This window comes from Capsicum annuum, chromosome 9 (assembly GCF_002878395.1).
Source record: "Capsicum annuum cultivar UCD-10X-F1 chromosome 9, UCD10Xv1.1, whole genome shotgun sequence".
Taxonomy (NCBI): Eukaryota; Viridiplantae; Streptophyta; class Magnoliopsida; order Solanales; family Solanaceae; genus Capsicum; species Capsicum annuum.
The window spans coordinates 215,962,258-215,980,648 of NC_061119.1; the positions used below are offsets into that span (position 1 = coordinate 215,962,258).

General features: G+C 35.5%; 2 protein-coding genes across 2 annotated transcripts; one reads left to right on the forward strand and one right to left on the reverse strand.

Moving 5' to 3' along the window:
- Window positions 1-820: 820 nt before the first annotated feature.
- Window positions 821-3,552, forward strand: LOC107840959 (transcription factor MYBS3). The gene is made up of 3 exons (XM_016684918.2): window positions 821-1,331; window positions 1,984-2,180; window positions 3,320-3,552. The coding sequence occupies exons 1-3, from the start codon at window positions 962-964 to the stop codon at window positions 3,503-3,505; spliced, it is 753 nt and encodes a 250-aa protein (XP_016540404.1). The 5' UTR covers window positions 821-961; the 3' UTR covers window positions 3,506-3,552.
- Window positions 3,553-10,939: 7,387 nt separating this feature from the next.
- Window positions 10,940-16,090, reverse strand: LOC107840960 (uncharacterized protein At4g29660). The gene is made up of 3 exons (XM_016684919.2): window positions 15,737-16,090; window positions 13,251-13,458; window positions 10,940-11,353 (listed from the first exon to the last, which is right to left on the reverse strand). Exons 2-3 carry the CDS (start codon window positions 13,431-13,433, stop codon window positions 11,234-11,236), a joined length of 303 nt encoding a protein of 100 aa, XP_016540405.1. The 5' UTR covers window positions 13,434-13,458; window positions 15,737-16,090; the 3' UTR covers window positions 10,940-11,233.
- Between the last annotated feature and the right edge of the window lie 2,301 nt (window positions 16,091-18,391).

Sequence of the window (18,391 nt, forward strand, 5' to 3'; positions counted from 1 at the left end):
TTATTTTTAAGATTTAAACTCGAGATTTTTAGTAAGTATATAATTTCCTATATGGATATAGAATATCCCTTTTATAAACTAAGATTTTTTTGTCAGATATTTTTTTTATTAATAAAGATACTATATATTTAGTAGGAATTGCTCATCCCATTTGCAATAAAGTACTAGTACCACCAAAAGATAATAGAATCTATTATATGGAAAAACTTTTGGAAAAATAACATAAACATACACCTTATCATATTTATACTGATTTTTATCCTTATAAATTTTTTAACTAATTTATGTATCTTTATTGACTGTATTAGAAATTAATTTATGTATCTTGATAGACCCAAAATTAAAAAAAAATATATATATTGGAAGCTAATTATGTATCTTTACAAAGAAAAAATGTATTTTTGTTGTTGTCATCTCTCACCAGCAACAGATAGATATCAGATAACTTTGTCTATTGAGGCTAGAACAGATGGAAATAAATCATTTATCATTATTTTTTTTTATAATCGTGGTGTTCAGATCAATTTGTGTGCACCTCGACTAAATCGACGAGCTACTTGCCATCTCTCACCAGCAATAAATATCAGATAACTCTGTCCATCGAAATTAGAAGAGATGGAAACAAATCTTTTATCATTTTTCCAACAATAATTCTATCTTGGTTAATTTTGTCCTTTATGGAGACACCAAAAAGTAGTTGCTTTCTACACTAAATAGCCCAAGTTGGAATAATATATCCAACCAACCAAAAACATTTATGTCCATCCAATCATGGCTATTTTTTTAAACCCTACCTTGTACTATACAATTACATCATCATCATCATATAATATAATTTAAACCAACTAAATAATTTGTTGATATATACACAATATATACAACCTTCTTCTCTTCCTCCCCTTTCAACTACCCCCCCAAAAAAAAACCTTTGCAAAACTTTGCAAAACTAACCTTTTTTCCTATGGGGAGAAAGTGTTCACATTGTGGCTATATTGGTCATAATTCAAGAACTTGTAGCACATTAAAATGTTCTATTAGTGGTAGTAATTTTATTGGTGGATTAAAACTTTTTGGAGTACAACTTGATATTGCTAATTCTTCTTCTTCATCATCATCATCTTCTTCATTTTCTAGCCATAATTTGAAGAAAAGTTTTAGTTTGGATTGTTTGTCTTTAACAAATAGCCATATCGGCCATAGCCACTTATCATCATCATTATCTCCTTCTCCATCTATTAATGAAAGTTGTGAAAAGAGTACTACTTCTATTAATAATAATGGTTATCTTTCTGATGGTATTGGTGTAGGGTGTGTTGGTGAAAGGAAGAAAGGTATGTAATTTAATTTATATATATTTAGTGTGTATAATTCTAGTTTTGTTAATATATGTAATAATGGGTTATATTTGCAAATTTGGTTCATTATATGGTCTAAACCAAAATATTTGGCTTTTTTATTGTGTGGGGAGAATCATTATTCTTCTTGATTCATGGTTCTTTTTATTTGCATGTTGTGAGAATTCATCATAAATTGACTAGCTTTACGTTGACTATCACCCAATCGTGACAACCCCCCCCCCCTCCGGGCTAATCATAAATTATATTAGATATGATCTAATTATTTGTTCTGAGCCGGGGGTTTATTGGAAACAACCTCTCTACTTCTTCGGAGGTAGTGGGACTGCGTACATTTTACCCTTCCGGACCCCACTATGTGACAATACACTGGGTATGTTGTTGTTGTTGTTGTTATATCTAACTATTTAGCGATGAAGTTTATAGCTAATGAAATGTGATTATTGATATATATGAATGTCATGTGACCTATACGTCATGGGTTCGAGCCATGAAAACAGCCACTAATACTTGCAGTAAGATAGACTGTCTATATTACACCTCTCCCCTGAAGAAATCTCTGCCAAGTAAAATGTATTTTTTATAAACAGCCAATAATAATATGTATTTTTTATTATTGAATCAACAGGAGCACCATGGACAGAAGATGAACATAGAAAATTCTTAATTGGACTTGAAAAGTTAGGTAAAGGTGATTGGAGAGGAATATCAAGAAATTTTGTGACAACAAGGACACCAACACAAGTTGCAAGTCATGCACAAAAATATTTTCTAAGACAATCAAGTATCAACAAAAAGAAAAGACGTTCAAGCCTTTTTGATATGGTAAATATACATTTCTTTTGGATTTTGATACAACTAAAATTAGACAGGGAAACGAGTCGGAAATATACCTAAACTTTGGCGAAATTTGATGTAACACACCTTCCGTGGCATATATTTGTCCAGCTGGACCACTTTAGACCCTCATGTGCTTAGTGTACGTGTATTCACGCAGTAGTCTAGCTAGGCAAATATAATATGCCACAGAAATATGAAAACAAATAGTCGAGGCGTGTTATAACAAATAGTCCTGTGACCCCCCTCGACTGTTTATTACGGTATTTCTGTGGCATATATTTGTCCAGCTGGACCACTTTAGACCCATACGTGCTTAGTGTACGTGTATTCACGCAGTGGTCCAGCTGGACAAATATAATATGCCATTGAAATATGAAAACAAATAGTCGAGGCGTGTTATGACAAATAGTTTCGTGACCCCGCTCGACAGTTTATTACGGCATTTCTGTGGCATATATTTGTCCAGCTGGACCACTTCAGACCCACACGCGCTTAGTGTACGCGTATTCACTCAGTGGTCCAGCTAGGCAAATATAATATGCCACAAAAATACGATAACAAATAGTCGAGGCGTGTTATAACAAATAGTCCTGTGACCCCCTCGACAGTTTATTAAGGTATTTCTGTGGCATATATTTGTCCAGCTGGACCACTTCAAACCCACACAAGCTTAGTGTACGCGTATTCACGCAGTGGTCCAGCTGAACAAATATATGCCACAGAAATACGATAACAAATAGTCGAGGCGCGTTACAGCAAATTTCATCAAAGTTTAGATATATTTCAAACTTTTTCCCCAATTAGATATGAATTTCATCACTAGTCTATTGAGGTAGTTGTTGGTAGTAGCTAATAGATTTTTTTTTATAATCTGTTGTTAGATAAGATTAAAAATAGATTTTACCGTCTCGCTGTAAAAATTGTCTGTAGTTAATTCCTGTTTTGGAGAATCTAATTTTGTTCCCCACATAGTTGATAGTTTTACCTATTATATCAAGTTAGTTACTAATATCACAATGCTCTTCATAGAGATTTACTTATAATACTTTATCGTATAAATATTTTTTACATGATCAATACATACAATTAATTACTAACTTTTTATATTTTTAAACATGTGCTAGGCAAGGATCAACAACAAATTTGAAGATTGTCAAGAAAATTCACATTGGATTTATGGATCACAAAATTCTCATCAAAATGAAGTGCCAAATAATAAGTCCATTTCTTCAAATGGAAATATTGATTTAGAGCTAAGTCTTTCAAATAATATTGTGGATAAAAATATTGGATCAATTATAGTTACCTAACTTGTACTAATTTGATTACCTTGTTTAATGAAAAGTAACTTTACTAAGTAGTGTTTTTAATTCATTAATTACCACAATATAATGTATTTGTTGATCTGATTCTTCAGAACTGTTGGTCGTATCTCATGTTGAATCGTCCAAAAATATATTATTTATTTTTGGTGAATCAAACATGCATTCGATGTCATATTTAAAGAATCTGAACAACATTTATGAAGATTTTTTTTTCCTAATAATTCTTGTGCTATATATACTTCTCATATGTTTTCATGCTATACTAGATTCATGGGTGTATATAAGGGAATTTAAAATTACTATATACTAAATCTTTTTAATATATAATTATGTAGAAGGGTTTTAACATATATAAATAGTATAATTTTTCCGCGAACAGAATTTAATTGGACCTCTTCGCTATACATAGCTCCGGCGTGAGAGGTGGTGGGATGATGAAAATTCTAATTCTACTCTTAGGTAGAAGTTTCGATTCGAGTTCTGAAAATAAATATTTTTTTTTTAATAATCATGTATTCTGCGCAATTTATGTACACCTCGCCTAATTACATATGTGGACAACAACAACAACAACATACCTAGTATATTCCCACCAAGTGGAATCTGGGGAGGGTAAGTGTACGCAGTCCATACCACTACCTCAGATGTGAGATAGAGAGGTTGTTTCCGATAGACCCCCCATATGTGGAGTTTTTATTATTTCTCACGGTCGGATTCAGATAATTCTACAACAACAATAATACTATCTTATGTAATCCCACAAATAAGGTCTGGAAGGACAGAGTGTACGCAGACGTTACTATACCTGTTAGAGAGACTTTTTCCTATAAATCCTCGACTATATATAATCGGATAATTCTATTCACCAAAATTTGAAGAGGTGATAAAAGAGAAACTATATTCTTAAAACAAAGCATCTAGTACCCCCTCGAACTATGACCAAAGTTCCTACGACATACTTCAACTTCACGGAGGTCCTATTACCACCTCCCCCACCCCCACCCCGAACTTAATTTTAACATATTTTTGATACTCTTTTGTGCTGACGTGACACATTTATCACATAAAAATGGAGCCCACATTAAAGGTGTCGCGTTAGCTAAAAAGATGTCACGTCAACTAAAAAGAATGACAAAAATATGCTAAAATTGAATTTATAGAGGTAATAAAACCCTCATAAAATTGAAGTATATCGTAGCAAATTTAATCATAGTTCAGGGTACTAAATTGCTTTACTCTATTCTTAAAACGTGTAAAAATTGGAAACAAACAATAATTGTACATTCATATATATATAAACCTAAAATAATTTGACATTACTTACAATGGTCAATCGACCACTATAAAAAGTTTCCAAAATTTTGAATTATAATTTTAATTAGTTATAGATGAAATAAACATGTGAACCATATTCAAAGGCTTGTCGGTTGTTCAACCTAGCTAGCTTATAATACGGATGATAAAATTAGCTCGTGAAAATATAATTCGAAAAATCTATTTGAATTTGAGTTATTCATTAACCTATACATTTGTTAGCCAAAATCATTTTCAACCCAACCTATTATAATCCATAAAAAATTAGATCGATATATGGATAAACAATACAGATTTTAATAGTTTGGAGCTTAGTTATAGAAAATTTTGATATTTTATATAATTACTGAAAATCTCGATTTTGATCTGTAGAGATACATAATTAGTTCCCGATACATCTAATGAAGATACATTTTTTTTCTTTGTAAAGATATATAATTAGCTTCTGATACATTTGTTCGATTTTGAATTTATCGAGATACATAGTACATCTAACGTAGATACATTTTTCCTTTGTAAAGATACATAATTAGCTCTCAATACATTTTTTTAAAATGTTTTGGATTGATAGAGATACATAATTAGCTCCCGATACATCCAACGTAGATACATTTTTTCCTTTGTAAAGATACATAATTAGCTCTCAATACATTTTTTTTAAAAAAAATTGGATCGATCGAGATACATAATTAGCTCCCAATACATCCAACGAAGATACATTTTTTCTTTTTAAAGATACATAATTAGCTCTAAATACATTTTTTTCAATTTTGGATCTGTCGAGATACATAATTAGCTCCCGATACATTCAATGAAGATACATAATTAATTGAAATTTTTGTAATTACTTTGTAGGGGCAGAAATTTGTGTAACATGATAAGTTAAGGAGTATGTTTACGTTATTTTTTCCCTAAATTAGCCCCACCGAAAATCTTGTCACGGTATACGTGTATATGTTTAAGCATACAATGACAATTATGACAACAACATATTTTATGAAGGTAGAGAGATTGTTATAGGACTGTATACCCGTACGTATATTAATTAAAACTCATTAAATTCTATTAACTTCTAAGGTGTGTTCGATATGAATGTTTTGTATTTTAATTTTCTCATGTTCGATTGATCAATTATTTTTTTAAAAGAAATAATCAATCATTATTAAACATCCTTAATACACAAATAACATGTGTAATATTTATATTTTTGGCATTTTTCTTGGTGGGGGACTAGGTTGGGGTAGGGTATCTTTTAGAATTTGCAATAAAATCTTTGGGTAAACTTAAATATGTACCTGTTATTTGTCAGCTGGTCCTACATGTACTTTTTAGTGATAGTGACTTTAGAATAATTTACAAGAATTGTTGTGTCAAATATTAATTTATGTGATATCGTTTGGTTGAATATATTTTTTTTACAACAACAACAATTATAAACTCAGTATATTCTCATAGCGTGAGGTCTGGGGAGGGTAAGATGTATGCAGTCCATACCGCTACCTCCGAATAAGTAGAAAAGTTGTTTCCGATAGACCCTCGGCTCAAGATAAAGAATAATAAACACGGGAATGGATGACATAACCGAGATAAAAAATAGGAAATAATAAAATAAAATCACAGGAATATTAAATGCGAAAAATAAGAGCAACACGGAATAAGAAAAATAGGAATATTGAATATAGTTTTTTTAAAAAAATAAATCATAATATTTTACAGTTTAATGTGCATATACCTTTGTCTCTCACTAATATAGGTATCGAATGACTCTGTAAGCCAAGACTTGAACAAATAGAAAAAAATTATCTTTATTTTTTTGCTTTCGTTAGGATTGGAAAGTAATAGTAACTCATAGTTCAAGACGTTTGAAACTTGCAATCTAAAATCAGACTTAAGTATATAATAAAATTATTTGGTACGGGTTTAATGTGCTACTTTTCGAATATTATATGCTATTTTTGTCTCAATTTATATGTTGCTAATGAAATATTTGAGAAAGTCAATCAGATTTGCTATATATAATTTTAGATATTTTAAGTTGTTAATTATATTATAATTTATACGACTTTCAACGTAATTTTCAAGTAATATTCTTTTATCCTAATTAATATGACATCGATAACTATTGTAATCTATAATACTTTTTCGACGTTGTAATTTACTATTTTAAACTGTTTGTTATTGTAATTATAATATCTTTCTTGTTCAAACTTTTGTGATATTGATAGTGAATTTAAACTTTAAAATTAAATTTACTAATTTTTAATTATTGTAATTTATAATATTTTTTTATTTCAATTTAAGCAACACTGATATAATTTCAACAGTAACCAAATAACACGATTGAAATAGCGAAACGGGCATGCCTTGAATGACTCAAAATAACTAATTAAAAGTGATATAAGAAAATTGCTATACAAATACTTGTGAAATTTTTTTAAGTGAGTCTCGCATAAGATGTCAAATTAATTTAAAACATCAAGATTATCAATTTTTAAATACTTAAATGACTCATAATAATTAATTATAGGTGATATAGTAAAATTACAGTTGAAGCAGCTGAAACAGTTATGTCATAAATATCTATTTTACTTTATAAATATTTATTGTATTTTTTATTAAATATTATTAATTTTTTAATAACTAAATGCCATATAATAATTAATTAGGGGTAATATAGAAAAATCACGAAGCAAGCAGGCATGTCGGACGTCAGTTGCCTACTTCCAACCGCCCACTCACTATATATAGTATAAGAATATATATACTCCAAATCAACAACAACAATAATAACATATTCGACGTGATTTCACGAGTAAATCAGAGAGTATAGAGTTAACGCAGATCTTAGCCCTATTCTGTGTGAGGCAAAATGTTGTTTTTGATAGATCCAAAACTTGTACTTCAAATTAAATCAAACAAATTGAATTAGAGGGAGTATCTAATTTTTTTTTAATTTTTTTTTTTTAATTTTGGTCAATGAGTTTTCAAATATCCAATAATATATCTAGTAAGTTCATTTTCAAACTTGGAATTTCCTCTTGTTGTAGAATTTATTATTAGTAATATATTCATTGAGACAATTATAAGCCATGCTTTTTGTCCTTTATTATTTTGGACTACTAATAGAGCAGGACCATGGAGGAAACTAGAAACTCTCCATAGGGCCCACATACCTCACCCCCCATCCCACCTCACCTCACCCCACCCACACCTACCTTATAATTAAGACATAGGGTGAGGAGGACCATAGAGGAGACTAGAAACTCTCCATAGGGCCCACATACCCCACCCCCACCCCACGCCAAACCCCCTACCCACCCTATGGTCTATAAGACCTATGGAATGTGTGAGCAATAAAATCACACATACTCAAAAGTTTCATTTCCTTCCTTAGAAATTTTATACGACAGTGGAGCCAGGATTTTCATTGAGAAGGTTCAAAAGTATATATACAAACTAGTCGAAGGGGTTCAACATCTACTATATATGCATAAAAAATATTTTTAATCATGAAAAAATAGTATAAAAACAATATAATTTTTCGTCGAAAGGGATTCAGCCATGGATTTTATACATGTAGACTTTTTTATAACGATGGTGTTCAGGTCAGTTTCACGAACTTTGACAATTGAGGTAATCACTAAGCTACATCGTTGAATGTAGAAGTTATTTCTTGAACATCATTCTTGAGGTCTAGAGAGTCTCTTATATAGACGTATTTCAGACTTCAGTCAGTTTACGCGCACTACAATTAATTTACTTTAACATATTACCTCCCACTAGTACCGATATCAGATAACTTTGCCTAAGCATAGGTACAGATAAATTTGCTTATTAAAGCTTAGACAGATAGAGTAAAATTAACCCAACGTCTTTTGCCTCTACCGAAATTTAAACCCTAATTTTCAGTGATTTTCACTCAATTAATTGATAATTATGTATAAAGGCCAGTCCGGTGGGCTAGAGCTCTCCCTACGTGTTGATTCTGAAGAATGGCCGAACTACAAGGGTCTATTGTGCATAATCTTATCCTACATTTCTGTAAGAAGCTGTTTTCACGGCTAGATCATGTCACATGACAACAACTTTACAAGCTACGCCAAGAATGGCCGGACTACACGGGTCTATTGTACACAACTTTATCCTGCATTTCTGCAAGAGGCTATTTCCGCGGCTTGATCATGTCACATGACAGCAACTTTACAAGCTACGCCAATAATGGCCGGACTACAAGGATCTATTGTTCACAATCTTATCCTGCATTTACGCAACAAGCTGTTTCCGCGGCTTGATCGTGTCACATGACAATAACTTTACAAGCTACGCCAAGAACGGCAGGACTACAAGGGTCTATTGTACACAACTGTATCCTGCATTTCCGCATGAAGCTATTTTCACAGCTTGAGCATGTCGGTGACAACTTTACAAGTTATGCCACGAATGGCTGGACTACAAGGGTCTATTGTACACAATCTTATCCTGCATTTCTACAAGAGATTGTTTCCACAACTTGATCATGTCACATGACAACAACTTTACAAGCTACACCAAGAATGACTGGACTATAAGGGTTTATTGTACACAACCTTGTCCTGCATTTCTGCAATAAACTGTTTCCACGGCTCGATCATGTCACATGACAACAACTTTGCAAACTACACAAGAATGGCTGGACAACAAGAGTCTATCGTACACAACCGTATCCTGGATTACAGAGGTTGTTTCCGCAGCTTGATCGTGTCACATGACAGTAACTTTACCAGCTACGCCAAGGCTTCCTTTCAATGACAATTACATATGTCCAAAAAGCATCAAATACACATACTACACACAGCATGAGAACACTTTCTGGCCCACTATTGCAAAGTCCAAACAGTGGTTGAAGGACCACAGCTTTTAGCTTAGACAGGTCAATTCATCACTTGAGAAACAACTGTTAGCTGTGTAAGTTGTATTCAGCATTATTGGGTGGTGTCTTATACATGAAAAAAATATGGATGACTAGTTTTGGATAGTACTATGGACAACATTACAAATTGTATCAAAATGAGAAAATGAGAAAATGAAAAAGCCAAACTAGACCACGTCTCAACATTTGATACCATGTACTATCTCTTCGTTCCGTTTATCTGCTTTGATATGTTTTTCCTTGAGCTGAGAGTGTATCGAAAACAGGGGGATAAGATATGCGTACACTTTACCCTTACACGGGGCTTCTTGTTGTTGTGGTATTGAGTTCTAAGGCATAAAAGAAGACACTTGTCACGACTAAAGTACATGGTACTTATGATTCGCTTTGGCTCAACAAATCTCATGAATTTGTCCCTCGACCTATGCCATCATTGGTTCCAAAATGTATGTACAATGTGAATTTATGCGATGAATAATAAAGCTCATAACTTTCCTCTCATTCTGATATGGGATTGACCTAAGATGTTATGTGCGTCCCTTTTTCAAAAACCTTTCAGACCATCTCTTTAACCACTCTCGTTGGCCCACCCTCTTTCATGCGTACACTCTGCATTGTCATGTTGTTCGTCATACTAATAGTTGTAGTATTACTCTTGTGATTTTGTCATTCGATTTATGTTAATGTACTATCTATTGTTTCTTGTATTCTCCGTTCCTTCTTTTTTTGTATTGCTTTAGACTGTTTTTCGGTGTCGAGGGTCTGTTGGAAAGAGTCTCTACCTCTGAAATAGGAATAAAGTTTGTCTACGTTCTACCCTCCCAATCACTGGGTATGTTGTTGTAACACTTGATGATGCCGCGGCAAAGAAAACCCAGCCCAATTAAACATGACTTCACCAGGCCCAACAAATTTACTAAATGGGCCCAAATTTCAAAATGGCCCAACTCCCAACCAAGCTCCTTTAAGTTGAGCCTGTCCCGACTGTTCCGCGAACCCATGGGCTTAAGCCAGGGCCAGGTTTAACCCCACCCCACTTGACATGTCTAGTTTGATGCACCCTCGTGTTGCTTACCTCTATCTTTGCAGGAGGGTAGGATGTACGCCAAGCTTACCTCTATCATCGCGGGATATTTTATGCATAACAAAAATATAAAACCAGAAATCAAAAATATAACTGATGGAACAAGAGAGGATAGGTCAATATAAATGAAAACATATAGTATTATAATCTTTACATGAGAGGATAGTCAAATACAAATGCACAACAATTGTATAAAAATGGGTACCTTGCTTTTATTCCACAGTTCTGGAGTAAGCAGATAATGGTCCTGCCCTTCTACTCGTCTCCACTTAAATAGACTTGTTTCCCTGGTAAGAGTCGAAGTCGCGTGCACCTGCCACACATCCCTTGTTGTACTGCCTTTACCGACCGATGAACCAAAGCCTAAGGTTGGATATGTAATAACTATCTGACTGACTGCAGTTTCTCAGAGATCGAACTTCCCCATAGGAGGAACGTCGCCTCTCATTACTCTCCAAGGGCCGCCATAAAACAGTGGTTTCATTAGAGGCACTTCTTGCCCAGGGTGTTCTTCCCAGTATTTTTCCTGTCATTATGGAGAAAAAACACTTATATCACGACATGCATTTGGAACTGACAGTAAACTAAAGGCTTAAAATAAACATAATCTGGTTGGTAATGCAAAGGCGGAAGTCTGAACTAATATATAACGTGCCAAGAACTAGATCAGAGAGTGTAGCAAAAACCATAGGCAATTTGAGTAGATAAAATAAATTCGTATAATCCTCCTTCCAATTCATTGGATACATACGTCGAGCAATTACGTAGCTAACTTGATTTTTACATTGTATTTGTAGCTTTAGAAGAACCCATTGAATTAATTAATAATCTAGTTTATGATTAGAAACTGTTAAATAATACATTTTGGAGTAATTAAGTAGTAATCAAATAGAATTTTTTTGTGGATATTTCTATGCAAGCAACAACAACTACTTACCCGGTGTATTCCCACAAAGTGGGTTCTTGGGGGTAAAGTGTACGCAGTCCATAGTACCACTACCTCATAAGAATTAGAGAGGTTATTTCTGATAGGACCCACCCGCTCAGGACAGATAACAGTATAACAAACAAAAAAGATCAAAATAAACAACAAAATGGGATAACACACTACTAGATAATAAAAGAAACAAGACACCGACAGAGTCATACTACAAACTATCTACTCGAGATCACAAACATCCTCAGAACACAATGAAAAAGGGCAGCCCGGTGCACTAAAAGCTCCCGCTATGCACAGGGGCCGGGGAAGAGCCCCACCACAAGGGTGTATTGTACGCAACCTTGCCTTACATTTCTGCCAAAGGCTGTTTTCAAGGCTTGAACCCGTGACCTCCTGGTCCCATGGCAACAATTTTACCGATTACTCCAAGGCTCCTTCCAAATCAGAAGGAAAGAAATCAGAAGATTCTGAAGGCTAGCAAATACTTAAATGAAGCTGGTTATTTGATGTGAAAGGTACAAAGCACCTGAGGATTAGGGGAGATTTCTCCAAAAGTTGAATAGACGAAGTTAATATGCAACAACCTAGGATTTCCTGGACGGATCTTTATCATCGGATTGGCTGCACATGGAAAGCTCGACACTAGAGATAAGATGTTTAAATGGGGAGTGACTATAAATGAAGTACGTCCGTTATGTGATCAAGACAATGAATGTCACTCACATTTGCGCTTTGCTTGGATCATATCTGCCCACACTTGGCAAAAGTTTCTCAAATGGCAAGGTACCAACAGGAACACAAGAAACTGGGAAGATGAACTACAATGGTCCATTAGCTACGCAAAGGAAAGAAGTACAAAAGCTGAAGTAGACAGACTCTCGCAGCTGCAGTATAGCATATTTGGAGAGTGAGGAATTTAAGAGTATTCCAACGCAAACAGCAATCTGCTGATAATTCAATAAGTTCACTTTTAGGAGTTTGACCGTGCAGTTGGCCAGATGGTTGAAAGATTCAATTCTATCCTGCTTAAATGCAGAAATTGGCTATAGGATGTCGTGTTGGTCGTATGTTTCTTTTCCAACATGCAAGCCCCTTGGAGACATACATATTATCCACTTCGGTTATTAAATTTTACTAATTGCCCAAGAAAAGGAAAAACTAATCAAATAATTGCAACTTCTGAATGGTGTGTGGAGCTCTCATTCTTTGAAGCAACACTTCGCATGTAACTTTTCTAAGGATAATTTTACGATAAAAAAGGTATACCATGTATAAAAATAAGAGGATGCAAGGTGCATTTCCAATATAGCCTGTACTTGAACTATCTAGAATTGGGAATTCATAATCCTGCCTATACCCGTCCAACCAAGAAACCATCAGTGCTTTCAACCTTCAAAACTAACTTCACAAAGCAGCTATCCCAAATATGTCGAAAGAAAAAACAAGCAGTAAGTGCTTAAAAAGGGATGTAAAGCCACTATACCTTGTAGAGTTGTTCAGTGATGGCTGCTCCAATAACCCCAGTATAAAATGCACAGATATAGATTGTAACAATAGGAGTAAACGTTTTTGGTCTCCTAAATGGTTCTACCATATCCCAGAGGAGCGTCTTTTCCCATTTTGTGTATACATAATCTGCATATTTCCTCCACAAATACGTTGCCATCTCCACGAGGTCCTTCAATTATCAGCTGCACAGAGGAAAGATTTGGTTAATTCGAAGACGTAGCTACCAATATGCAGAAAACAAAAACAAGATTTATTAAGGGATAGCTTTTAACAGTAGAACTGCTCAATCATAGATGGTTGAACAACTACAACATAAACTGTTTAATTCCACAAGTGAGGTCTGGGGAGGGTGGTCTGTACACATCCTTAGCCTTACCCTAAGAACGTGGGGAGGTTGTTTCTCATAGACACAAATGGGTTTTGGGGAGGGTGGTGTATACGCAGCCTTACCCCTACCTTGAGAAAGTACAGAGGTTGTTTCCGATAGCCCCTCGGCTCAAGTAAAACATATCATGTTATATGGTTGATATTACCATAATTGTGGCATAAAACCAAACTTACAAATCATGACTAGAAAAACACAACATAATATTATGAATATTAGTTGGAGGAACACTTGCAAGAGAACAGTAAAGTAATAATTAGGTAAAATAAGGAGTTCTATCGAGAACGACATAATAAAATATATCACTTGCTGTTCAGAGATCTCCAACTTTCCGCAGCGACGATAAGGCGTCCATCTTTTATCTATACTAGCGGTTGTTATAAACCCTTAAGGTGTATAATGTCAAATGATCTATGGACTTATAAAGAATCATATTTAAGGATTTTCATCATATCAACAAAAGTAATGTCATGAGATAAGTCCATAATACAAATCTGATCCAAACACCACATAGTTATACATCTTTTTTTACAATTGAGAAATCCTTGAGCTCTAGTGGGGCAACATACGAAATTCTCGGCATATAATGAGCCCGCTCCTCTATCCTCCTCCACATAAATATCAGGCTTTTGTCTACAACATGATTCCAAACCCATGACGTACGTCTAACCATGCATCACGCTATATGCTCTTACCGCTAGACCAAAGCCCTCAGAGCAACACATAGGGTATGTTCAACATGGAGGAAACATTACCCAGAAAATAGTTTCCAATTTTCTCATGTTCGGTTTGTTACAATTTTCAAAAATTGTTGTTTCTAGAAAAAATAAAAAGTTGCTCAAAAATGAGAAAAATGACTTCTCTAGCGAAAATAGGGAAAACAAGTTCTACAAGTGGCAATTCCACATTGATTGTGCTCTCCCCCACCCACCTCCCACACCCCCTACACCGATCCCTACCTCTCATAGTATCTATCTAGATTATATATAAATGTTTTTCAGATAATATTTTTTGCTTACGTACCTAACACAAACAATTAAGTAAGAAACCTACTTATCCACGAAAAAAAAACCCATAGTTATACAATTATGAAAACAACAACAACAAATCCAGTATATATTCCCACCTAGTGGGGTCTGGGGAGGGTAAAATGTATGCAGTCCATACCACTACCTCCGGGGAAGTAGAGAGTTGTTTCCGATAGACCCCCGGCTCAAGACAAAAGGACAAAGGACAAAAATGTCAAAAGCGTGCAACAGGAATAAACTAACACAACAATAAAGTACACAAACAGACAATGGACCCCCCTCCCCCACCCCTAGACCTACCAACCAAGCTACACCAAACCCTCCTAACTACAAACTACGACTCGACCACCCACCTTCGCCCTCTACCCTAATGTTTTTCCTCCATACTTTCCTATGAAGGTCATGTCCTCAGAAAGTTGTAACTGCTCCATGTCACATCTAATTACTTCTCTCCAGTACTTCTTCGGTCTACCCCTCCCCCGCTTGAAACCATTAAAGGCCAACCTCTCACACCTACGAACAGGGGCATCCGTGCCCCTTCTCATCACATGACTAAACCATCTCAACCTCACTTCCCGCATCTTATCTTCTACCGATGCCACTCCCACCTTCTCCCGAATAATCTCATTCCTAACTCTGTGATCCCTCGTGAATCCACACATCCAACACAATATCCTCATTTCCGCCACCTTCAACTTTTGGACGTGAGAGTTCTTAACAGACCAACACTCCGCCCCATACAACATAGCCGCCCCATTATGAAAACATAATTGTTTTTTATAATCGCGTTAACCAGGCCAACTCACACACACCTCAACTAATTCCTTATAATATCCATCACCTCCCACTAGCAACAGGTACCAGATAACTCCGTCCAGCAAGTAGAAAAATATAATTTAAAAATTGGTTCTTTTAGCATTCATAGTTAGCTATATTACAGAATAATTACACTAATATATTATCAATAATTAAAATCTAAAAAAGAAATAAATTAGAAAAGCAGTAATAAAATGGAAACAAAAGAATCAGTTCCATAAATGAGAATACCTTGGGGGAGAAACGGGTCGGTTCGGGTTGAATTTCAGGTCCTCAAGAGGATCCGAAAAAGATATTTTGTTTACGCTAGATTGTAGAAAATGAGAATTTAGGGATTTGGGTGTAGAAATTATGGATGTCGAGGATGAAACCGGGTCAAATTTGGGTTCAATTTTGGGCCCCCTAGAATGAAATTGGGCTTGATCTAAGTCCATTCGAATGGCCCAATTTTTTTTCTTCTTTTGGGACTTTGTAACAATTGGAAAAATAACATAAACATATACCTTAACTTATCATATTTACACAAATTTCCACCCTTACAGAGTAATTACAAAAATCTCAAGGGAGCTAATTATGTATCTCGATAGACTCAAAATCAAAATTTTCAGTAATTATGTAAAATGTCGAAATTTTTTGTAATCAAGCTCCAAACTGTCGAAATTTATGTTGATTCTTTTTTTTCTTCTGCATTTTCGTTCGGCATCTGGTACCTGTTGAGTCCAACTAACCTGGATCGTTATAACCCAACAACAACAAACCCAGTGTATTCCCACACAATGGGGTTTGGGGAGGGTAAGATGTACGCAACCCATATCACTACCTCCGGAGAAGTAGCAAGGCTATTTTCGATAGACCCCCGGCTCAAGACAAAGAATAATAAACGAATTCATAATAAAAGCATGAAACAAGATGGCACAACAGAGATAAGACACCCACACATTAATACCCTACACTAACGTACTAAACGCACCCCCCACATGCACTAGTCTTCTATCCTAATTCACGTCCTCCACACCTTCTTATCTAGGGTCATGTCCTCGGTAAGCTGTAACTGCTCAATGTCACATCTAATCACCTCTCTCTAATATTTCTTCGACCTAACCCTACCCCGTCTGAAACCATCCAAAGCCAGCCTCTCACACCTACGAACTAGGGCATCCGTGCCCCTCCTTATCACATGTCCAAACTATCTTAATCGAACTTTCCGCATCTTATCCTCCACCGACCTTCTCGCGAACAGTCTCATTCCCAACCCTATCACCCCTAGTAAGCCCACACATCCAACGCAACATTTGTATTTTCGCCATCTTCAATATTTGAACATGAGAGTTCTTGACTGGCCAACACTTCGCTCCGTATAACATGGCCAACCGAACTACCACTCTTCAGAACTTGCCTTTTAGTTTGGGCGGCACCTTCTTATCACGCAACACTCCCGAGGCGAACCTCCACTTCATCCAACCTGACCCAATCCGATGGGAGATATTCTCATCAATCTCACCATTTTCCTGAATCATCGACCCGAGATACTTAAAACTATCCCTCCTATAAACAACCTAGTACCCAAACCTCACTACCCCATCGTCCTCCTGCCTCAAGTCATTAAACTTGCGTTCCATATACTCAGTCTCGCTCTTACTCAACCTGAACCCTTTAGACTCAAGGGTTTGTCTCCAAACTTCTAATTTATCATTCACACCTCCCCGCGTCTCATCAATCAAAACAACATCATCTGCAAAAAGCATACACCAAGGCACCTCACCTTGAATATGCGGCGTCAACACATCCATCACAACCGCAAACAAAAACGGGCTAAGAGTCGATCCCTGATGCAACCCTGTTAAAACTAGGAAATGCTCTGAATCTCCTCCCGCCGTCCTCACTTGAGTTTTTGCTCCCTCATACATGTCATTAATCGATCTGATGTACGTCACCAGGACCCCACTCACCTCCAAGCACCTCTCGAGCGTCCGGGCATAAATTCAAACTGATTCTCCGAAATAGAGATTATCCTCCTCAATCTCCGCTCGACCACTCTCTCCCAAATCTTCATCGTGTGACTCAATCAAGGACTTTTTTTTTGTAATAATCAAAATTAAAATTGAGACCTCTAATTAAGGAACGAGCATCATCATCCACTGCGCCACATTTATTTTGGTAACAACACCTTTATTTTGTTTGTATTAGGTTGATAATTATTATTGAACTGAAATAATAAAAATAATAAAAGCATTTGTATATAAATTAAACACATACTAGAGATGTAGGGGTGGAGAATAGGGGTGCAAGGTAGTCGGGATCGAGGTAACGAGGAATGTGGTGAGTATGAGGTCTGCTGAAAGGTGGAGAGAACACAATCATCGTAAAATACCTCGTGTGGAATTTATTTGTCTATTTCTAAACGAGAAAGGTCATTTTTGTTATTTTTAAAAACTTATTTTCTTAAAGAAACTATTTTTTAAAACATTTTAATCCACCAAACATAAAAGAATTGAAAAAATATTTACAAAATCTTAATAACTGAATCGATTGACTATCTATATTTTTATCTTATTAAAAATAGTTCAATTTTCCACTTTATGAATCTCCTCCCTATTTCCGCTTCCGCTATACACACCTTCTTGTTGACTTTAGTAGAATGAGATAAAAGGACAGAAACAAAGATCACATAAAAGCCTTTCATTATTATTTTTCTTTTGGTTTCCCATCCAGTGTTCGGTGCCCACATTGGAGCCCCGATTAATCCGGATCTCGTATTACAGGATCCATTAAGGTGACAGTGCTTCCAACAGAATTTTCTCCATACCCAGGGTCGAACCCTCGACCTCTAGTTAAGGATGAAGTTGCCCCATCCGCTACACCACAACCCATGTTGATCCCTCCATT